A 17,908-nucleotide genomic window follows, 5' to 3' on the forward strand; every position below is an offset into this window, starting at 1 on the left:
CTCTCCAACTGCTAGAATCCCCTCTCTCCCCTCGTTTCCCTTTATCCGTTTAAACAACTACACTTTCTCCCCCCTCTTCATATATATATATATATATATATATATAACTGCCTCTCTACTCCCTTTCATCTCCGACCAACCAAAACAAAAGAAATACCTATAAAGAAGAAGCAAATTTGATGGGTACTACGAGAACCAAGAGATGGATGTTATTCAAGAGGCTGATGAAGAAAGAGTTATGGAGATGGAAGTTTTTGGGGTCTGCTTTCAAGTGGAAGAAGATTCCATCCCTAACCATTCAACTTTCTTTCATTGATGATGTGCTTTTCAAGATTGCCTCTGTTTTAGAGGCAATTTTCTTGGTCTCCACTCTCTGTTTCTTCTATCTTTGTTGCGGCTGTCATTTTTGACAAACCCCACATCTATGTATGTACTATGTATTTATTTATTTTTCCTTTTGGGGTTGTAGTAAGAAACATTCTGGATTCTGAGTTCTGACATGGGTTTCTGAGAAGGGAAAGTGTTTTTAATGGTGAAAAGAAAAAGCTTTGAATTCCAGGACTTTGATGAAGGGTGGTAAAAATGTACGGAAGAAACAGGGCAAACTTTAGTTTCTTGATGTATAAAGTTGGTAGTTAAATTGAATTTAGCTTTAATTTGAACATACATGTTCTCTTGTTTACATTTTCCCCTTCATTTTGTTGTTTAAAGTTTGATGAGTTTGGTTCTCCTCTTTGGCATCCATACATGATTTTGTGTTGTTGAATCGAGTAGGTCATTCTTAAACAAAATTTCTTGAGTTTGTTAAAGGACTGGAGTTCAAATATATGTAGTAAATATCAGACTGTGTTAGAGCAAAAGATTCTTAGTTGTTATCAATGGCAATACCAATCAAATGAAGACAAAAAGAAATGGGACGAAGGCAAAGGCAAGGCTAGGAACGGAATTGGTATAGCTATATAGCTACTTTTGCTCGATATATAGATAGAAACAGCAACAGGAAATAAATAAGTCTTCTTGCACGTGCAATGAAGTGGCTTTGAGTCTCTTTTTAGGCCAGCCCCAAAGATTAACACTTTTACAGATGGTAATATTTTCTCCACTGATTATAAGACATGACAGACATCATTAATGAACACAGTTTTGCTCTGCTGCTATTAAGTGGCCTTTGTTTTTGTTTTTGTTCTTTCCACTGTTTTGAGCTTGATGATGATAGCCAAAAACAGCTAGTTCTGCTTTTGAGGGATTTGAGCAGGTAAGGCTTTACGTGTTAAAAGACCAATAGTCAGTGATTGAAAGCAAAGCAAAAGCCAATTATGATATTCAGTCGCAGCTTTTATATTTTTCAGGAAAGATTAACGTGTGAAGATGATGAAGGAAGTGTATTGATTTGGATTTTTGGAGTTAGTGTGTCGTGATTATATTTTCTTTTTATTTTCAATTACTAAACGATAATATATATATGGGTGAATTTAACTCAAAGTCACTAAATTATTAATAAATTTATATTTTGGTCATTTAATTTTAAAAAATTATAAATCACGGATTGTTAATTTTTGTTTAAAAGTTTAATTAGTGAGCTTCAAGCAACAATTTGACGATTGGTACGATGGATTGTTGCCCCTCAATGATGATTTTAGTTTGTAAATTTGTGATATTTAAAGTTATTTTGTAAAAAAAATTAAATTGTAGAAGAGAAGGGAAAAGCATACTTTCAATTATTATAGGTAATATGAATACGGCAATAATTTTAATAGTTCAATAATATAAACTTTTAAATAATTTAATGATTATTTTATAATTTTTTAAAATTTAGTATTCAAAACATAAATTTACTAATAATTTAATAAATTTAACGTAGATGACCCTATATATATAACCAGTTTCAGCAAGTTAATACGACAAGTCAGACTTAGCTGTAATGTAAGACGGCAACAGAGACAATAAATTTTCGTTGATTTTTTTTTTCTTTTTTTGGGTTCAATGATTCAAGAAATTTTCATCTGCAATGGATAAATAGAGTGAATGTTTACTAATAATTTCCACTAAATATATGTTAATAATTTTTTAATTAGTTAAACATGTTGATTTTAAAAAGAAAGTAAGAAAGCGTGTTAATTGAGTGTACTTCCCACTGACATGTCAAAAAAATTTATCTACCTAAATGCGTTTTTATATACTCTTTAAAATTAACCTTTTTTTTTAAATATCAAGAGAAACGATTTATTCGGCGTATTTAACTTATTTAGCCAATAAATTCTCCCACTGTACTGACAATTTAAGCTATACTGCATTTTATAAATTTTTTTCAGTGTTCTAAAACAATTTTCCCTTGTATTTACACCATTATTTCTTCCTTTTCTTAAATCTATTTAAGGAAAATTGTAGATAAACATAATATGAGGATGAGTTTCATCTTGATAAAACATTGAAAAGTTTTATTCAAACTGATTATGACATATAGGTGATTTTTTTAAAAAATTTATATATTTATTAAAATTTTATATAAAATCCAAATGAAATTTTAGTTGGAATTTTAAAGTTAAAAAGGTGTAAAAGTTATAGGTTAAAATATGTTGTTAGTTTTTATACTTTAAAAGTTAAAAATTGTAATTTTTTTTTTAATTTAAAAATCTCACTCTAATCATTGTGGTTGTTGGTCGTTTCTATCAAAATTTACCTACTAAACATGTTTATTTATGATAATAACCCTAATTCTAATTTGACAATTTTTTACAAAAAATACTTACGATTTTAATGAAGGGATTGATATTTTTAAATCAATAAAGTAGAAGGATATAATTTTCAACATTTAAAGTAAAGGGATTAAATCTTAAAATTTATACAAGTATAGAGACTAACAACATATTTAGAGCTACAACATTGATTCTGTATAAAAATGAAAAGACGAAAACACTTAAGTAATAATATAGTAATTTACTTTGTAAAAACAATGTGTTTTAAATTATTTAATCAAAAATTTTAAATATAGTATAAATTTAATATTTATTTTTTTTAAATGTTTCTCTTCATAATTTTTACATCATACAAAACTTATCATTTAATGATAATGTTAATATTATTATTTTTTAAATATTCTAAATAAATTATCACTTCATTTTTATTAAAAAATAAATTATTCAAATTATTATATTTAATTTTTATCAAAACTTATGAAAACGAAGATTTAATAATATTATAAACATTTACTTTTTAAAAAAAAACTAATATTATAAACATTTTTATAATATAAAGTCAATACTAAAAATGAAATAATAAAATTTTCAATATTTATTTATTTTTAGTTTTTCAAAATAACAAAGTATCTTTATAAAAAGCCAGCAAAGAGTAGGATATTTCACAACCCTTTTTGCCTTAGCCCTGAAGTAGCCATCAATCACCATACTATGATTTGAACTTAGGGTTTGTTTTAATTGGCCTACTAGCAACCTTCCAATTTCCAAATAGCAATTTGCCATTTGTCTTCTGTATTGAAATTAAAAAAAAAATGAGCCAATTTGACTTTTATTCTATAAAGAAAACAAAAAAAAAGCATCAAATTTCATGAATATTTACTTGATAAATAGTCAGATTAACGTTCAAGTCTGCTTGACAATAATATATATGTAAGAACTATCTCCAAGCAGTGATTTACACAAAAATGATACAGGGGTGAACATATTTGCCTACATTAATATGCTACTCATATAAGTCATAATTAAACCACTACATCTATGCATTTCCTGGTACAACACCACCTAAGGTTTATATATATTTATTCATCAAACTCCGAATCATCTTCGGTTTCTTCATCTTCGCCACTTTCCTGCAAAATCGAAAAACTTTTAATGCATTTGCATCTGTTTCACTATTGAAGACTTCCTTTTAAGATAAATTTGAGTAGAAAAACTTAAAGCAAGTTTACCTTTCTTTTAATGTATTCCGCCATGGCTCTGTCAAACTCTGCTCGTTTCTCGGTTGCAATATCGTAATATTTAACTTTCTCCTGTTGAAGACAAGTTGAAATTAGTATGTCAGACAACTTATGAAGCCCTTTAGTTTCTATTTATACGTGCATCATATATAGGCTTCAAGTCCAAGTGGGGGAATATGATGAATCAACCCTTGAGACATTCGGCTTACTCGGCATGCACTAATATTGATTGCCGTATTATTTCTATACATGCCACTTACTTCTGCACCCCTAGTTAATAAGCCAATAAAAAGAATTGGAACAATTTTATCACCAAACGATAATAATATTCAATATCAAAACTATTTTCTTCATCCTTATGCAAATCCATGAACAGATGATATACGTGCACTAAGGAGAACTTTAAGTATGTTTTGATGAACCAATGTCACCCATGACCACGGCCAAGGATTTTAGCTAACAAGAGGCTAAACATCATTACGGATATTCCTTGGCTCTCAGATTCAAATAAACATGTCTTGACCAACTAAATCTTACAAGCATATAATCAAGTTATCATAACAATAGCATATGCTAATTATATGAATTTGTAAGAAACACGAAATTGGCACAAACCTCGTATGTCATTGTCTTCCACTTCTCACCACATGCCTTCCCAATCTGAAACAATATCGGGGAGGATTCATTAACATATACGTTAAATACACAGAGATTCATTTTCTAAAATAAGATTTTGTGTTTTTAAACCGTAACATACATCGCGCATTGACTTGATACCCGGATTCTGCTCTTGAAATTCCTTACGAAAATCCTCCCTTGAGTATAAGAAAGTGAAAAAATCTGTTAGTTTAATGTCTCTCACAGGACATTCACTTTCTGCAACAAAACTAGCAGGCGTTTGATATAAGAACCAAAGCTCACTTTCCAGAACACACAGACACACACACATATATATATATGTATATATATTGCATATACATTTGCTCCATTACAGGCAAGGAAACACAATCCATTTGCCAGCCTAAAAAACCAACCCAAAATTTTGCATAAAAAAGACAGTCAAGAAATAAGCAGATAGATATTAGCTCTTACACGACAAGGGCGCAAGAATAAAAGCATAAAATTTGCAGGCAGGGGAATGTTATAATCAACAAAATGTTAACCAATACTATGAACAAAAAATGATTCATAAGCAATACTCACAAGAAGTAAAAGAAAGCAGTGGGGGGTTTCTTAGGCATTTTAGCATCGATTTTTGTTTTCCTCTTCAGCTTCGATTTGGGTCTTGACTTCGACTTGGGTCTCTTTTCTCTCTCGCTAACAACACTCTCTTCAGCTGTCTTCTTCATTTTTTCACTTGATTTTACCCTTAACGCCATTTGACTAACAATTTTTTTTCAAGCAAAAGTGTCTATTGTTAACCCCAAAAATTCCTTACAAGCAAAACAAACTAAGAAAGCCATAATTTATTTGCAAAAAATACTATAAAGCAAAGGGATAAGAGAGAAATACTGATTGGAGGCTGTTGATGGGTTCTTAGCGGAAGTAACGGAGGTTGAAGATGAACGATCATTTTTCGACTTTGAAGCTTTCTTCGCCATTTTTTTTCTCCTTTCTATTTCTAAGACAGGTAGGAGATGGAGACAAATACCCAGAGCTTGTGCGTTGCTTAGTGTTGGCTGGCTCTCACCAGTGAAGCAGTTACCACCACAACTCGACTGTTTCCGGTGGGAAGGAGCTGGGATTTGGACTTCCACGGGTGAGGGTCAGTGCCAAATAGCTAATGTATTGCTCTTAGAGATTAAGGCTTGTAGTAGTGGTAATTACTTGGGCTTTTGCTAACCCTACGACTAGCCCAACCTCAATGCAATAACTATATTAGCCCATTGCTTAGTGCTTACTTCAAATTCTACAAATACAAGGATAAAAGAAGAATTCATATAAGGATGCCACACTCATAAGAAACATAAATCTCAAAATTATATATAAATTTTAATTTAATGGGTTGATTTATGAAATTTAATTTTATTATTAAATAAATATTTATTAAATTCAATATAAATTTGATGTACTTTAAATTTTAAAATATTCATTATATCCAATAATTATAATAATTAAAATAAATAATCATTTTAAGTTCAAATTTTAAGGTTTTTTTATGAAATAAAATAATATATAATTTTCTTAAATTATAATATCGACAAAAGTAATAAAACATATAGTTTTATCGAGTTATTTCTTTATACATTTATGAAGTTTTTTTAATATATATTAGAAATCTTATCATATACGTATACGTATAGAAATTTATAGATTTAAAATACAAATGCCTATTTAAAAGTAATATACAGTAAATTATAAAATATCTAGTTTGAATCTAATTGATCATAATAATACATGAAATATGTATGATATTAAAATTAAAAAAATTAGATTAAATTATGAGTAAAACAAAATCTAAACTCATGAATATATCATATAAACAATACTAAATGAGTTACAGTTCTTTAACATGACTTTGTCATCAATTATGAGTTAGTGTTGAGTTGACTTATAACACCAACTTAATGAATAATATTATTCATATTAAAAATTCTATCACTTATGTATGCACGTAGAAACCATAGATTTAAAATAAAAAAATTTGTTTGAAAGTAATAAATAATGAAACATATGATTTGAAACTAATTATACAAGTAACGTTTTGGATAAAATCACTTTTTGGATTAATACGAAAATATTAAAATTAGATAAAATAACCTTTTGGATTAAATTTACAAAACAAAAAAGCGGTTGTCCGTTTAGGGAAAGACCCAAGGAACCATGAAGGATCCAAGTGACACCGGCCCGTTATCCTTCCACTGCAAAGAGAGGGAAGCTTTCGCTGCTCTGTGAAACCAGCCTTACGCTTTGCCTTCCACTCTAGGAGCAAGACCAAAAGCTTTCGCCCAAGACTTGTACCCCAACTCTATGCTTGGAACGGGCAAGACAGATTATAGCCACCGCAGATCCCATTCAATGAGTGGACCCATAGTCCAACCATCTTACTGCCCCCACACGGGTCACAAACAGGCGTTAGCCAACTCAGCGAACGGTTAACATCTTAACCTGCATTTTAAATACTTGTTGTTCTATTTATTATACCGATGTGGGAGTTTCTTTATTTCACGTGCACCGTGACCGAGTGGGTGACTTTTAGGTGTTATCCGGATAGTAAAATCACTGTTTTACTCAAAATCGATGATTTCCAAATATCAAATAGATTCATCTAAATTGATAAACCGACTAATTATATAATACCAATGAAAACAATCGATCTGGACAGAGCCCTCTCTTAGCTACCGTAATCACACACAACACTGAATTTGCTTTTGTTCTTTTTGTCTATGCAAAGTACCATAGCTACTGGCTTTCATCAGGAACATTATTGAACATTGAACATTAGAATCGATTCCTGTTAACCATTATTTCTTTTGAAAGTAAAGACTTACTGAAGTTTAAAGACTGTAAAAGTCCTTTCCATAACCCCAGAGCCATAGGGTATGGTATAGCTTGTACAATATGTACTCTAAAAAAGCCATCTCCTTGAACGTGACTCGATCTCGGTGATAACAGACGAATATAGGGATGTGTCCACTACGGGTTTTTTATGTTGGAATGTATAAGGTGCATATATTTCGAGAGAATGAAAAATTGGAATAACATAGTATGCCAAGGTACAACATGTGCAATCCTTTCTCCATCTCACTTGCTTCTAAGTTTTTTCTCTAGTTTTTATTTTATTTTATTAATAATTAATAATTGGGGAATAATAATAAGGTTATTTGAGATTGAATATAAACTCTCATGTCTACAACATATAATGCTTTTGTCACTAGGCAAAGAGGTTGTTGGCGTAATTACACGTTGGACACAAATACATTATATAAAGTTACACTTGAAAATATAATATTTAGTGTTATTTCTAGATTTTATTAAATAAATATTAACGGTTATATCCAACTCTTACCCCTATTAATTTTATATATGGCAGTGGATACCAATTCAATCAATTCATGGAGTATTCCAATTGCAAAATGAAAGTAATTTGTGGTAGAATTAAATCATGTAATTAATTAAATAAGTGGTTAGAAGAAGTGGGAGTAATATTTTTTTCAAGTATCTAGATCAAGTTCGAATCTAAATACCATCTCGACATGAATAAAACTATAACTAAACTATAAAACAGATGAAAATACTTGTGATTATATAAAAAAAAAAGAGAGAGAGAGTAAAATTATAGCTAAAATATTGTTATAAAAGGTAAACCTTTCAACTCCTTAGAGAGTTACTGAAGAGTGCAATAATTAAGAGCTTAAATCATTAACAAATATACCATAACTTTAAAAATAGATTTGACTAAAATGGTAATATTTAAAAAAGGTAAAATTATGATGTGTTGGGGGTGAAATCTCTGTATAAGTATATATTTTCTAAAATTTATATAAAATATAAAAAGACAAAAAAATTAAAATTTAATATTATTTATAAAATTTATATAAAACATAAAAGACAAAAAAACAAAATTAAATATTATTTTCTATAAATAATAAGTTTTGGTAAATTTTCAATTAAACTCATTGATTAATGATCCAATCCAGTCAAAAAATTAAATAAAAGTGTACATAAATAAAATATGTTAGCTTATAAATCAGGTTGTACTTGTAACTTAATCTTCAGGGCTCAGGACCACCACAACTTAAGAAGTTGAAAATGTGAAGTTCGACTCCACTGGGGATCGAACCCAGAATCTCTGGTTCCGTAGACCAGCGCCTTATCCATTGGGCCATGGAGTCGTATGTAGAAAATTTCTTATCTTATTAATTTTTTTCTAAGCAATTTTCCTCGTCTTCCTCTCCAGCCCTGCTTCCCGCGCTCTTCCTAGCAGCGGCAAATTAAAAAAGCATATGAAAAATCGACTCCACTGGGGATCGAACCCAGAATCTCTGGTTCCGTAGACCAGCGCCTTATCCATTGGGCCATGAAGTCATGCGGTTGGATTCTCAATCCATATTTAAATTACTTGTTGATATATAATTTCCGTCATCTTCCTCTTCCCCCCTGGTTCTCCCAATTACCCCGCTCTTAGCAGATATGAAGGAAAAAGAGGGGGTGGGGTGGGGAAGACGGTATCATTGCCATGGCTTTGGTCTTCTTTTCAAAATGAAAGGAAGGGAATATAAGAAAATTTTGAACTTATCGCTGTCCGTGGGAATCGAACCCACGACCACGTGGTTAAAAGCCACGCGCTCACCCGGCTGAGTTAAGACGGCTACACGTAAATATTTTTCTGACTGTACCTTTTTCATATTGACGCTTAATTTCGGTAAAAGTGAAATTTTATCTGCAAGTATACATCTTGCAATTTAAGTTGCAAGAAATTCATGATTATCGTGGGAAAATTACCTATCAAATACTTAGGGATGTCTTTGATTGCAAGGAAATTATCTATTAGAGATTGTGCCTGCATGATTGAAAAGATTGTAGGGTGAATGAATGGGCGAATTGCAAGAATGCTTTCTTATGCTGGTTGAGTCTGGTTGGTACAAGCAATGCTCTTGCATAGACGAAATTATTAGGCTAGGCATTTTATTCTGCCAAACGTTGTGATTGCAAGAGTTAGTCAAATTTGTATGAAATTTTTGTGGAAAGGCGATGTTGAAAAAGTTCAAGGTGCTATAGTAGGTTTGTAAACCAAAGAGCGAAGGGGGTCTCGGATTAATTAAAGGACATGCAAAGTTGGAACAAGGCTTGTGTCATACAACAAATTTAGTCCTTATTGTTTGAAGTTGGTTCTCTGTGGATAGCGTAGATAAACACTTGTGTTTTAAAGGGTCGATATTTTCTGCTGGATCAACTAGCTGCCAATGGTAGTTGGAGTTGGAAAAAGCTAGTAGGAATACGAAGTGAGGCTCTTCATATCTTTCGATGAGCAAATCGGATGGGGCAAGGCACAGTATATTATGTCAGTAACGTTTGGAACCAAGGAGTAGAATTATCGACGACACTGTTTGTACCCTAAAACATTCATTTATTACTTCGTTGGATACGAATGATCGATTGGGTGCTAAAGACAAATTATGAGCCTGGGGATTGAATTGCTATGCTGGCTGCGTGTTGTGCCAGATTGGGTAGGAAACTGAAGATCATTTATTTGTGGAGTGCTTTTATGCAAAGAGAGTTTGGAAAGGTGTCCGACAGTTATGTGGCCTTCAAAGGGAACCTGAAATCTGGGAATAGGAGCAGCGTTGGCCAATAACAAAGTTGAAAGGTAAAACTCTCTTTATGATCACTCTTAATTTGGCATGGAATGCCCGTTTATATTGGGTTTGGAATGAAAGAAACTACAGGTTTTTTTTAAGGTCAGTGGAGAAACGAATCTGGGTTGCTTGCAAAATTTAAGGAAGGTGTTAGAATTCATTTTCAAACACTAGAATGAATACAAAGGAATCTATAAAATATGGATCTTTGTATAACTTGGGAGATTAGGTGTTTGTTAACAAGTGCCATCATGAGAAACTACTTGAGAAGTACTAACTGATGGCTTTCCACCTCTTACTGTTCGGCTGGTGATTGGGTGGATCGCTATTAAGATAGACTATTCGCTTTTAACGCACTTATCTCTAAGAGGGACCATTGAGCATGACAACCTCATACTATCTCAACAATGGGAATGTTAGAGAAAGTACCACACTTGACTACAATTAATGTATATCCAACTTGTCACCGTATCAAGCACACATTCACCATCAACCTGAAATTGTTGACGACATGGCATAAGTGGACAAAGAACCCCTTGATATTTAATAATAGAGGGACTAATTTGATTCTTTTTAATAGTACAATAATAAATTTGGCCCATTTAATAATAGGACTAATTTAATCTAATACCTATCAGGGACTTCGTTTAAGTTGTTTGATTGACTTTTTTTTCTAAAAAAAACACCATTAGAATTTGGTTGACATGTAATTATTTTAAAGATTTCACATCAAAAATTAATAATAATTAATAGTGTAACAATTTGGACTAGTTAACAAAATTATAAAATTACGAGACCTAAAATTTGTTAAATTAAAGTATATAGATTAAATCATAAAAATTAATATAGTATAAGGATCAAAATCTGAATTCGACCAAAATGTAGATATTTTTGCTAAAAAAAAAAGAAGCCCTACTGAAACTGGATCAGTTTCCGTATACCAGAGCCTTACAAATTGGGCCATAGACTCATTATAAAAGGACTATCTATCCATGCTTAATTCCCGCCAAAGCAGTCATCTTCTCTCCTTTTCCCGCCAAAACCATTCTCACTTTCTAGTAGAATAGAAGAGAATTAAAACAAGACAAAAAAGAGGCCTTCATTTACAATAGCGTTTGGTGTTTTCTTCCAAAACTTACAGTGTAGAGTTCTGGCTGAAGGATAAAAGAAAAATGGAGTTGGGAGCTCAAGATTATGCTGATAGGAAGAAAGATATCAGCCAATTCTTGTCTCAGGATGTACTGTTAATTCATCCATTCTATGATATATATTCCTATGTGTTAATGTTAATTTACCCATGATTTTAATTTTTTTTTGTAATTGATTGATCAGATTTACCAAGATGAAATCAAGGCTATGATAAATCACAAGCGCCGCCGCCTCATCGTCAACATTTCCGATCTCCACTCTTTCAACAACTTGGCTCCTAGGTTCTCTCTAATTTCTTTTCTTTTTTCCCTCTCTTTTGAGCTTTGATTGAATTAAAGCTCATTTGGGTTTCTGTTTATTGTTCTGGGTTTTAGGATTCTGAAGAATCCGAGTGAATTTATGCAACCATTTTGCGATGCGGTGACGGAAGCTGCTAAAGGTATCGACCCAAAGTACTTGAAAGAAGGAGAAACGCTTCATGTGGGATTTGAAGGCCCTTTTGTTTCTCGTCGCGTTACTCCCAGAGATCTTCTCTCTGAATTCATTGGCTCCATGGTATGCGTCGTGGGTATTGTCACCAAATGTAAGTTTCCCCCTCTTTTTTTTATGTTTATAATTTGAAGTATAATAAATGGGTATCTGTTTGTTCATATAATGTGGTAAAAATTGAATTTGGGTTTTTGTAAAAAAAGTGGGTACTTGCTTGGAGCTTTGAAAAATCCCTAACGCTTTTGGGCACTTGTTCATACTGCAGAAATTGTTTATCAGTGTTTTTTCTGTGTTGTGGTCTTCTCTTTACGTATCTAACATGAACTTATCCTCCAATTAGGTTCTCTGGTAAGACCAAAGGTTGTTAAAAGTGTTCATTTTTGTCCTGCCACTGAGAACTTCACCATTCGGGAATATCGAGACATCACCTCCAATAATGGTTTGCCAACTGGATCTGTGTATCCTACTAGGGTAATTTTCCACTGATTAGATCTCCTAGTATTAGTATGGCTGTTGGATTAAGCATTGTCTCATGAGTAATATTATTTTCAGGATGAAAATGGCAACTTATTGGTGACTGAATATGGGTTGTGCCAATACAAAGATCACCAGACCTTGTCAATTCAAGAAGTTCCGGAGAATGCTGCACCTGGTCAGCTTCCTCGAACTGTGGATGTCATAGTTGAGGATGACCTGGTTGATTCATGCAAGCCTGGAGATCGTGTAGCTATCGTAGGGCTATATAAAGCTCTTCCAGGAAAAAGCAAGGGCAGCGTGAATGGTGTATTCAGGTATCTCTTATGCAGTGCATTTTTTAAATCTTCTTTTGTTCTTTGGTCTTTTTTCTGTCTACAGTTGCATGAGTAATTTTCTGTTGTAGGACTGTCCTCGTAGCTAATAATGTCTCTCTGCTCAACAAAGAGGCCAATGCACCAATCTATAGTCCCGAGGACCTTAAGAATATTAAGAAGATAGCAGAAAGAGATGACACATTTGACCTGCTTGGTAATTCCCTTGCACCTTCCATATATGGGCATTCGTGGATAAAGAAAGCTGTGGTTTTACTCATGCTTGGTGGTGTGGAAAAGAATTTGAAGAACGGCACTCATTTACGAGGGTTAGTTCTACTCTAACTGTCTGCGTCTTTGTTGTTAGATACAGCCTTTGTTAGACTTGCTATAATTTAGATCCTAAAATAAGCCAAATTCTTGCTATCTTCAAGGGACATTAACATGATGATGGTTGGAGATCCATCTGTTGCAAAATCCCAACTTTTAAGAGCAATCATGAACATTGCTCCCTTGGCCATTTCAACCACTGGTCGAGGTTCTTCTGGTGTTGGTTTGACTGCTGCTGTCACATCTGATCAAGAAACAGGTAAAGCACTTCAATTGATTCTGTCATTTCGGTTTAAAGTCTTGTTTTTGTTGATTTTGACTAAATTAAATATCTCTTTGATCAGGAGAAAGAAGACTGGAAGCAGGTGCAATGGTCCTTGGTGATAGAGGTGTTGTTTGCATTGATGAGTTTGACAAGATGAATGATCAAGATCGTGTTGCAATACATGAAGTCATGGAGCAGCAGACTGTAACTATTGCCAAAGCTGGTATCCATGCATCATTGAACGCTCGGTGCAGCGTAGTGGCTGCTGCCAATCCCATATATGGAACTGTAAGTTCAATTGGTTAGTAAGATGCAGATACACTCCACTAGCAAGGTGGTGAATTTTGAGTTTATACTAATTGTTGGTCGAAATGCAGTATGATCGTTCATTGACTCCAACAAAAAATATTGGACTTCCAGACTCTTTGCTTTCTCGTTTTGATTTACTCTTTATTGTATTGGATCAAATGGATGCTGATATTGATCGTCATATCTCTGAGCATGTCTTGAGAATGCACCGATTTCGCTCTCCTATTGATGGAGGTAAGACAAGGTGTTTCCTTATGGTGCTTATAGACTGGTTGGACATATACCTATTAAGGTAATTAATAATGTAGGCGAGGCAGCTCTTGATGGAAGTTCAAGATATGGAAGAGAAGATGAAGCTGATGCTGACTCATCTGTTTTTGTCAAGTATAACCGTATGTTACATGGGAGAAAAACAGAAAGAGGTCGGAAGCGTGATACTCTTACGATTAAGTTCCTCAAAAAGTATATCCATTATGCAAAACACAGGATTCAGCCTGAGCTGACTGATGAGGTTGTGACCATTCCTTTTCTTTTATTTTTATTTATCCAGTAATCTATTAATATTTTCCCACTGTTTAAATCGATGCTTTTTTTCTTCCCCTTTACTCTGTTTTAATCAATTCAAAATTTCTGCATGGTTATGCTGCAATATCTTCTCTAGAAGAAACCTCGATGACCTCTTTAACTTTTCTCCCCAACGATCATCAACTAACTTCTCTAGAAGAAACCTCGATGACCTCTTTAACTTTTCTCCCCAACGATCATCAACTAACTTATCCAGGGCTTACTCTAAAGTATCTCATCTGCAGGCTTCAGAACACATTGCTACAGCTTACGCAGAGCTCAGAAATGCCAGTTCAAATGCAAAGGTTTGCTTTTGTAATCAGCAAAGAAATACCTTGATATACTTACCTCGGTTATGCTAATACTGTCATTGGTTTTGTAGACTGGCGGAACCCTTCCAATCACAGCTAGAACCTTGGAAACCATAATTCGTCTATCAACTGCTCATGCAAAGTTGAAGTTAAGCAGAAAGGTATTTGGGATTCCTGACATGTTCCTAGTAGATTTGTTTCCCTAAACCTTATATTACTCTTTGAATATAATCTAATTCTTTGGGATCAACTGTGACCAAAATTGTTACAGAGATTTCATTTTTATGCCTTAAAATTTCATGTTTGGTCCTTGCTTGTTACTGCTTCATTATATTTCCTTTTTCATGCATTTTATTCATACTTCTGTTGCATGACGATTTATCATGGCAGGTTACAAAAGTTGATGTTGAAGCTGCTCTGAAAGTTCTAAATTTTGCAATTTATCATAAAGAATTGACAGAGATGGAGGATCGTGAACAAGAACGGCAAAGAGAAGAAGCAAGGACACACAGAGCGGATCGTCAAGGGTGAGCATGGGATGTGCCTTCAAACAACTTGCGGATTTTAAGTGCCTATTGCTTATAATTTAAAAATAAATATTGCTTATAAACAATTGATTTGTCTTTATAATATAGATGCTTATCTTTCTATATAAACTTTATCAGAAAATTACTGAATGATCAAATTTATTCTAATGTTTTTGACCTTCTCTTTTGCTTTAACTAGGCTAACGGCCACTGCTATGGAAGTAGATGATCCTCCAACGGCCCAACAGCCTACTGCCACTGGCTCTCTTGAAAGGTCTGAGTCCTAACAAACACTTCAGTTACAAGTTTAGACATGGCTTTTTCTTTCAACAATAGCTATAATCTATTGTTGCAGAAGTTCACTTTAAAATCTTTTTTCTATCTATTTGTTAATGAATTTCAGGATCGAAGCATTTAAAGCTATATTTGGTCAGCATATGCGTGTGAACCATAAGGATACCATATCTATTTCTGAAGTAGAGAATGTTGTCAATGCCGGAGCTGATGGCCATTACTCAAGGGCAGAGATTGTTACTATATTAGAGGTAATATTGGTATATGGATTGTTGGATAGGAATAAAGTTTTCATTTTCTTGAAGATGAATGTTCCTGTTTTTCCTCCATTTTGGTATAACATTTTGAATCTCATATCCACTTGCGGTTAACATGACAAACTTACATATTTTTCAGTTCCAACTACTAAATTTAAGAATGCTATGTACTAACAGTCACTACTTTCACAATTGCCAGAAACTGCAAGATGATAATATATTGATGATAGCCGGTGAAACAGTGCATATGATAGTATGAGATGTAAGGAAAGACCTGGATGGTTTCTTTCATGCAATCACTTTACAGCATTGTGGGATTGGGGATGGATCTGTTGGCATGGAATTCTTGGTTTGTACAGCTCAATGATTTATCCTAAAATTGTCTTAAAAGTGACTGTTGGCTGTACTCTGTAGTAGATGAAAGGTGAACTGGGGATGGATCCCCTCTTGCTCTGCAAGTGAAGATGCAAAAATTTGGATGACATGATAATTCACTAATGCTTTAATTATTTACTTGTAAGGTATTGTGTTTTTGGACTTTATGTTTTCAACGGTTAATATGCTGTGGATCTAATTCTAAGCATCTGCACCCTGAATTCCTTGTTTTTGTAGTATTATACAAGGTAAGCAAACACCAAAGATACACTACAAATTAAGATTTTATTAACATTATAATTACTTGAAAAGAAGAATAAAAATTTCAGTCTCCATCCACAATACCAGTTGCTTGGAATAATAATAAACTCAAATAAACCAACAGGACAAATCTTGAGAAAGAGAAATTAAAAAGGGTTTAGACCATATTCGCCAAGGAATCAAAAGATAGATACAAAGGAATGAACTTCAAAAGAACCATGCAGCCATAGAAGCTAAGGCAGCTACTGCAGTTGGAACACCTAGAGCTGCTCCTGCACTTTCCATTGGAGATGGTGCGATGGCCCCTTGATCTTCCCTCAAAGCTGTGGCTCCATTGGTGAAAACGGCAAGAACCGTAACGTAGGCAATCAAAATCATGGTCATTTTGCTACCCTTCATTGTTCTAAGCAACAGCTGAGTAAAGCACTCTTAAAAGATATCAAAGTGAGAGATGCTATTGAAGTTGTGTGCTTTTGAGCTTGACTTTGGATTGTAGAGATTTCAAATGTTTTTATAAGGGAAGGATTATGCTACTAATCATGTATTTGCCAGCTTCTTTTTGTTGGTTTTACCACTAACCAAATCATTTTAAGGCATTTGTGTGTTGTCTGCTAATTGTTTTTTGCCTCTCACTCTCTTGTAAACTCTACACCAGCCTGGACTGACTATATAAAATATAAAGCTAGATTAATTATACATTGTTTACAATCATAGGTTATTTTCAACATAAAATAATTGGGTTTTGGTGGAATAATTGATGGAAACTTTATCTTGATATATTGTGACTATTATATTATATCTTTGTAGCCTTTCAATAGCTATTAATCTCCCTTAATGAATGTCAAAAAACTTTAATTCAGTATAAAAAATGGAACATCATGTTAGAGAATCACCTTGAAGATTCTTTACAATTATAGGTACACATTTGTATAGGAACCTTAAGGAATAAATTAACATACAAGTAACGTGGTTAGTAGACTAAATGTAATGACCCAAAATTCACGGGCACCGGAAAAGTGAGTTATAAGGTTTTCGCCTTAGTGCAATAAGTTCGAAAATACTTATTCGAAATATTTATGAGTTTGGTAGCGTGTCTAATTAGGTTTTAATTAAGTGAATTTAGCTTAATTTAGAGAAATTAGTAAAAAGAACTAAATTGAATAAGGGGTAAAAGTTTAATTTTAAAGTAATAAAAAATAAAAAGGATTAAAATGGTAATTAAACCATTTACAAAAGATTAGGCGCCATATGCATTAAAAAATCTAAGATTTTATTATTATTATTATTATTATTATTATTATTAAGTTAAAGATATTTATTAATTAAATAATTAATTTATGAAATTTTTGTTTGACAAACAAATTGAATAATGACAATTGTAATAAAAATATTGGTACATTTGTAATAAATAGATACATGTACACTTGTAATAAAATAATTAAGTTACTTAATATTAAAGTAAAAGATATTTGTTAATTAAATAATTAAATTATTAAATACTTGTGTAAAAATAAAAATAAAAATAAAATAAATAGTGACAAATGTATGGTATTGATGGTATACACTTATGTGAATATAATTAAATATTTAATAGATATTTAAAATAAATATATTATAATATATGTTAATTAAATAAATAAAGTAAATAAAAGAATAAAAGAATGAAATAAAAAGAAACAAACAGAATAAGAAACAGAGAGCATTCGAAAAACAGGGGAAGAAAAGGGAAAGAAAAGAAAAAGGGAAAATTGGGATT

The 17,908-nt window shown here is 32.7% G+C and overlaps 2 protein-coding genes and 3 non-coding genes across 6 annotated transcripts; 1 reads left to right on the forward strand and 4 right to left on the reverse strand.

Moving 5' to 3' along the window:
* Nucleotides 1-3,551: 3,551 nt before the first annotated feature.
* Nucleotides 3,552-6,912, reverse strand: LOC107935884 (high mobility group B protein 14). Of its 2 annotated transcripts, XM_041079606.1 has the most exons (7): nucleotides 6,695-6,912; nucleotides 5,447-5,843; nucleotides 5,138-5,317; nucleotides 4,692-4,749; nucleotides 4,550-4,594; nucleotides 3,926-4,006; nucleotides 3,552-3,826 (listed from the first exon to the last, which is right to left on the reverse strand). In XM_041079606.1, exons 2-7 carry the CDS (start codon nucleotides 5,533-5,535, stop codon nucleotides 3,776-3,778), a joined length of 504 nt encoding a protein of 167 aa, XP_040935540.1. In that variant the 5' UTR covers nucleotides 5,536-5,843; nucleotides 6,695-6,912; the 3' UTR covers nucleotides 3,552-3,775. The 2 variants fall into 2 exon arrangements, with proteins under 2 accessions (XP_040935540.1, XP_040935541.1); XM_041079607.1 differs by lacking the exon at nucleotides 5,138-5,317 and having other exon boundaries at nucleotides 6,695-6,895.
* A 1,784-nt stretch (nucleotides 6,913-8,696) lies between these two features.
* On the reverse strand, nucleotides 8,697-8,769 carry TRNAR-ACG (transfer RNA arginine (anticodon ACG)). Its single transcript has one exon. It is a non-coding gene; the product is annotated as a tRNA-Arg (tRNA).
* Nucleotides 8,770-8,889: 120 nt separating this feature from the next.
* On the reverse strand, nucleotides 8,890-8,962 carry TRNAR-ACG (transfer RNA arginine (anticodon ACG)). The gene has a single exon. It is a non-coding gene; the product is annotated as a tRNA-Arg (tRNA).
* Nucleotides 8,963-9,173: 211 nt separating this feature from the next.
* Nucleotides 9,174-9,246, reverse strand: TRNAK-UUU (transfer RNA lysine (anticodon UUU)). The gene has a single exon. It is a non-coding gene; the product is annotated as a tRNA-Lys (tRNA).
* Nucleotides 9,247-11,238: 1,992 nt separating this feature from the next.
* On the forward strand, nucleotides 11,239-16,036 carry LOC107935920 (DNA replication licensing factor MCM3). Its single transcript, XM_016868550.2, has 16 exons — nucleotides 11,239-11,471; nucleotides 11,566-11,663; nucleotides 11,757-11,965; nucleotides 12,212-12,342; nucleotides 12,424-12,662; nucleotides 12,752-12,988; nucleotides 13,094-13,248; nucleotides 13,334-13,542; nucleotides 13,632-13,797; nucleotides 13,872-14,074; nucleotides 14,373-14,432; nucleotides 14,510-14,599; nucleotides 14,829-14,965; nucleotides 15,165-15,239; nucleotides 15,369-15,510; nucleotides 15,716-16,036. The coding sequence occupies exons 1-16, from the start codon at nucleotides 11,406-11,408 to the stop codon at nucleotides 15,773-15,775; spliced, it is 2,277 nt and encodes a 758-aa protein (XP_016724039.1). The 5' UTR covers nucleotides 11,239-11,405; the 3' UTR covers nucleotides 15,776-16,036.
* The last annotated feature ends 1,872 nt before the right edge of the window (nucleotides 16,037-17,908 follow it).

The sequence above is a fragment of the Gossypium hirsutum genome, chromosome A10 (assembly GCF_007990345.1).
Source record: "Gossypium hirsutum isolate 1008001.06 chromosome A10, Gossypium_hirsutum_v2.1, whole genome shotgun sequence".
NCBI lineage: Eukaryota > Viridiplantae > Streptophyta > Magnoliopsida > Malvales > Malvaceae > Gossypium > Gossypium hirsutum.

What these genes read in the sequence shown, in the direction of transcription:
- LOC107935920 (XM_016868550.2), top strand. Translation starts at nt 11,406, where the DNA reads ATGGAGTTGGGAGCTCAAGATTATGCTGATAGGAAGAAAGATATCAGC. An exon ending in GCCAATTCTTGTCTCAGGAT is followed by an intron (nt 11,472 to 11,565) that starts GTACTGTTAATT and finishes TTGATTGATCAG; the next exon opens with ATTTACCAAGATGAAATCAA. An exon ending in ATGCCAGTTCAAATGCAAAG is followed by an intron (nt 14,433 to 14,509) that starts GTTTGCTTTTGT and finishes TTGGTTTTGTAG; the next exon opens with ACTGGCGGAACCCTTCCAAT.
- LOC107935884 (XM_041079606.1), bottom strand. Translation starts at nt 5,535, where the DNA reads ATGGCGAAGAAAGCTTCAAAGTCGAAAAATGATCGTTCATCTTCAACC. An exon ending in CCATCAACAGCCTCCAATCA is followed by an intron (nt 5,318 to 5,446) that starts GTATTTCTCTCT and finishes AAAAATTGTTAG; the next exon opens with TCAAATGGCGTTAAGGGTAA. An exon ending in GGAAGACAATGACATACGAG is followed by an intron (nt 4,007 to 4,549) that starts GTTTGTGCCAAT and finishes TGTCTTCAACAG; the next exon opens with GAGAAAGTTAAATATTACGA.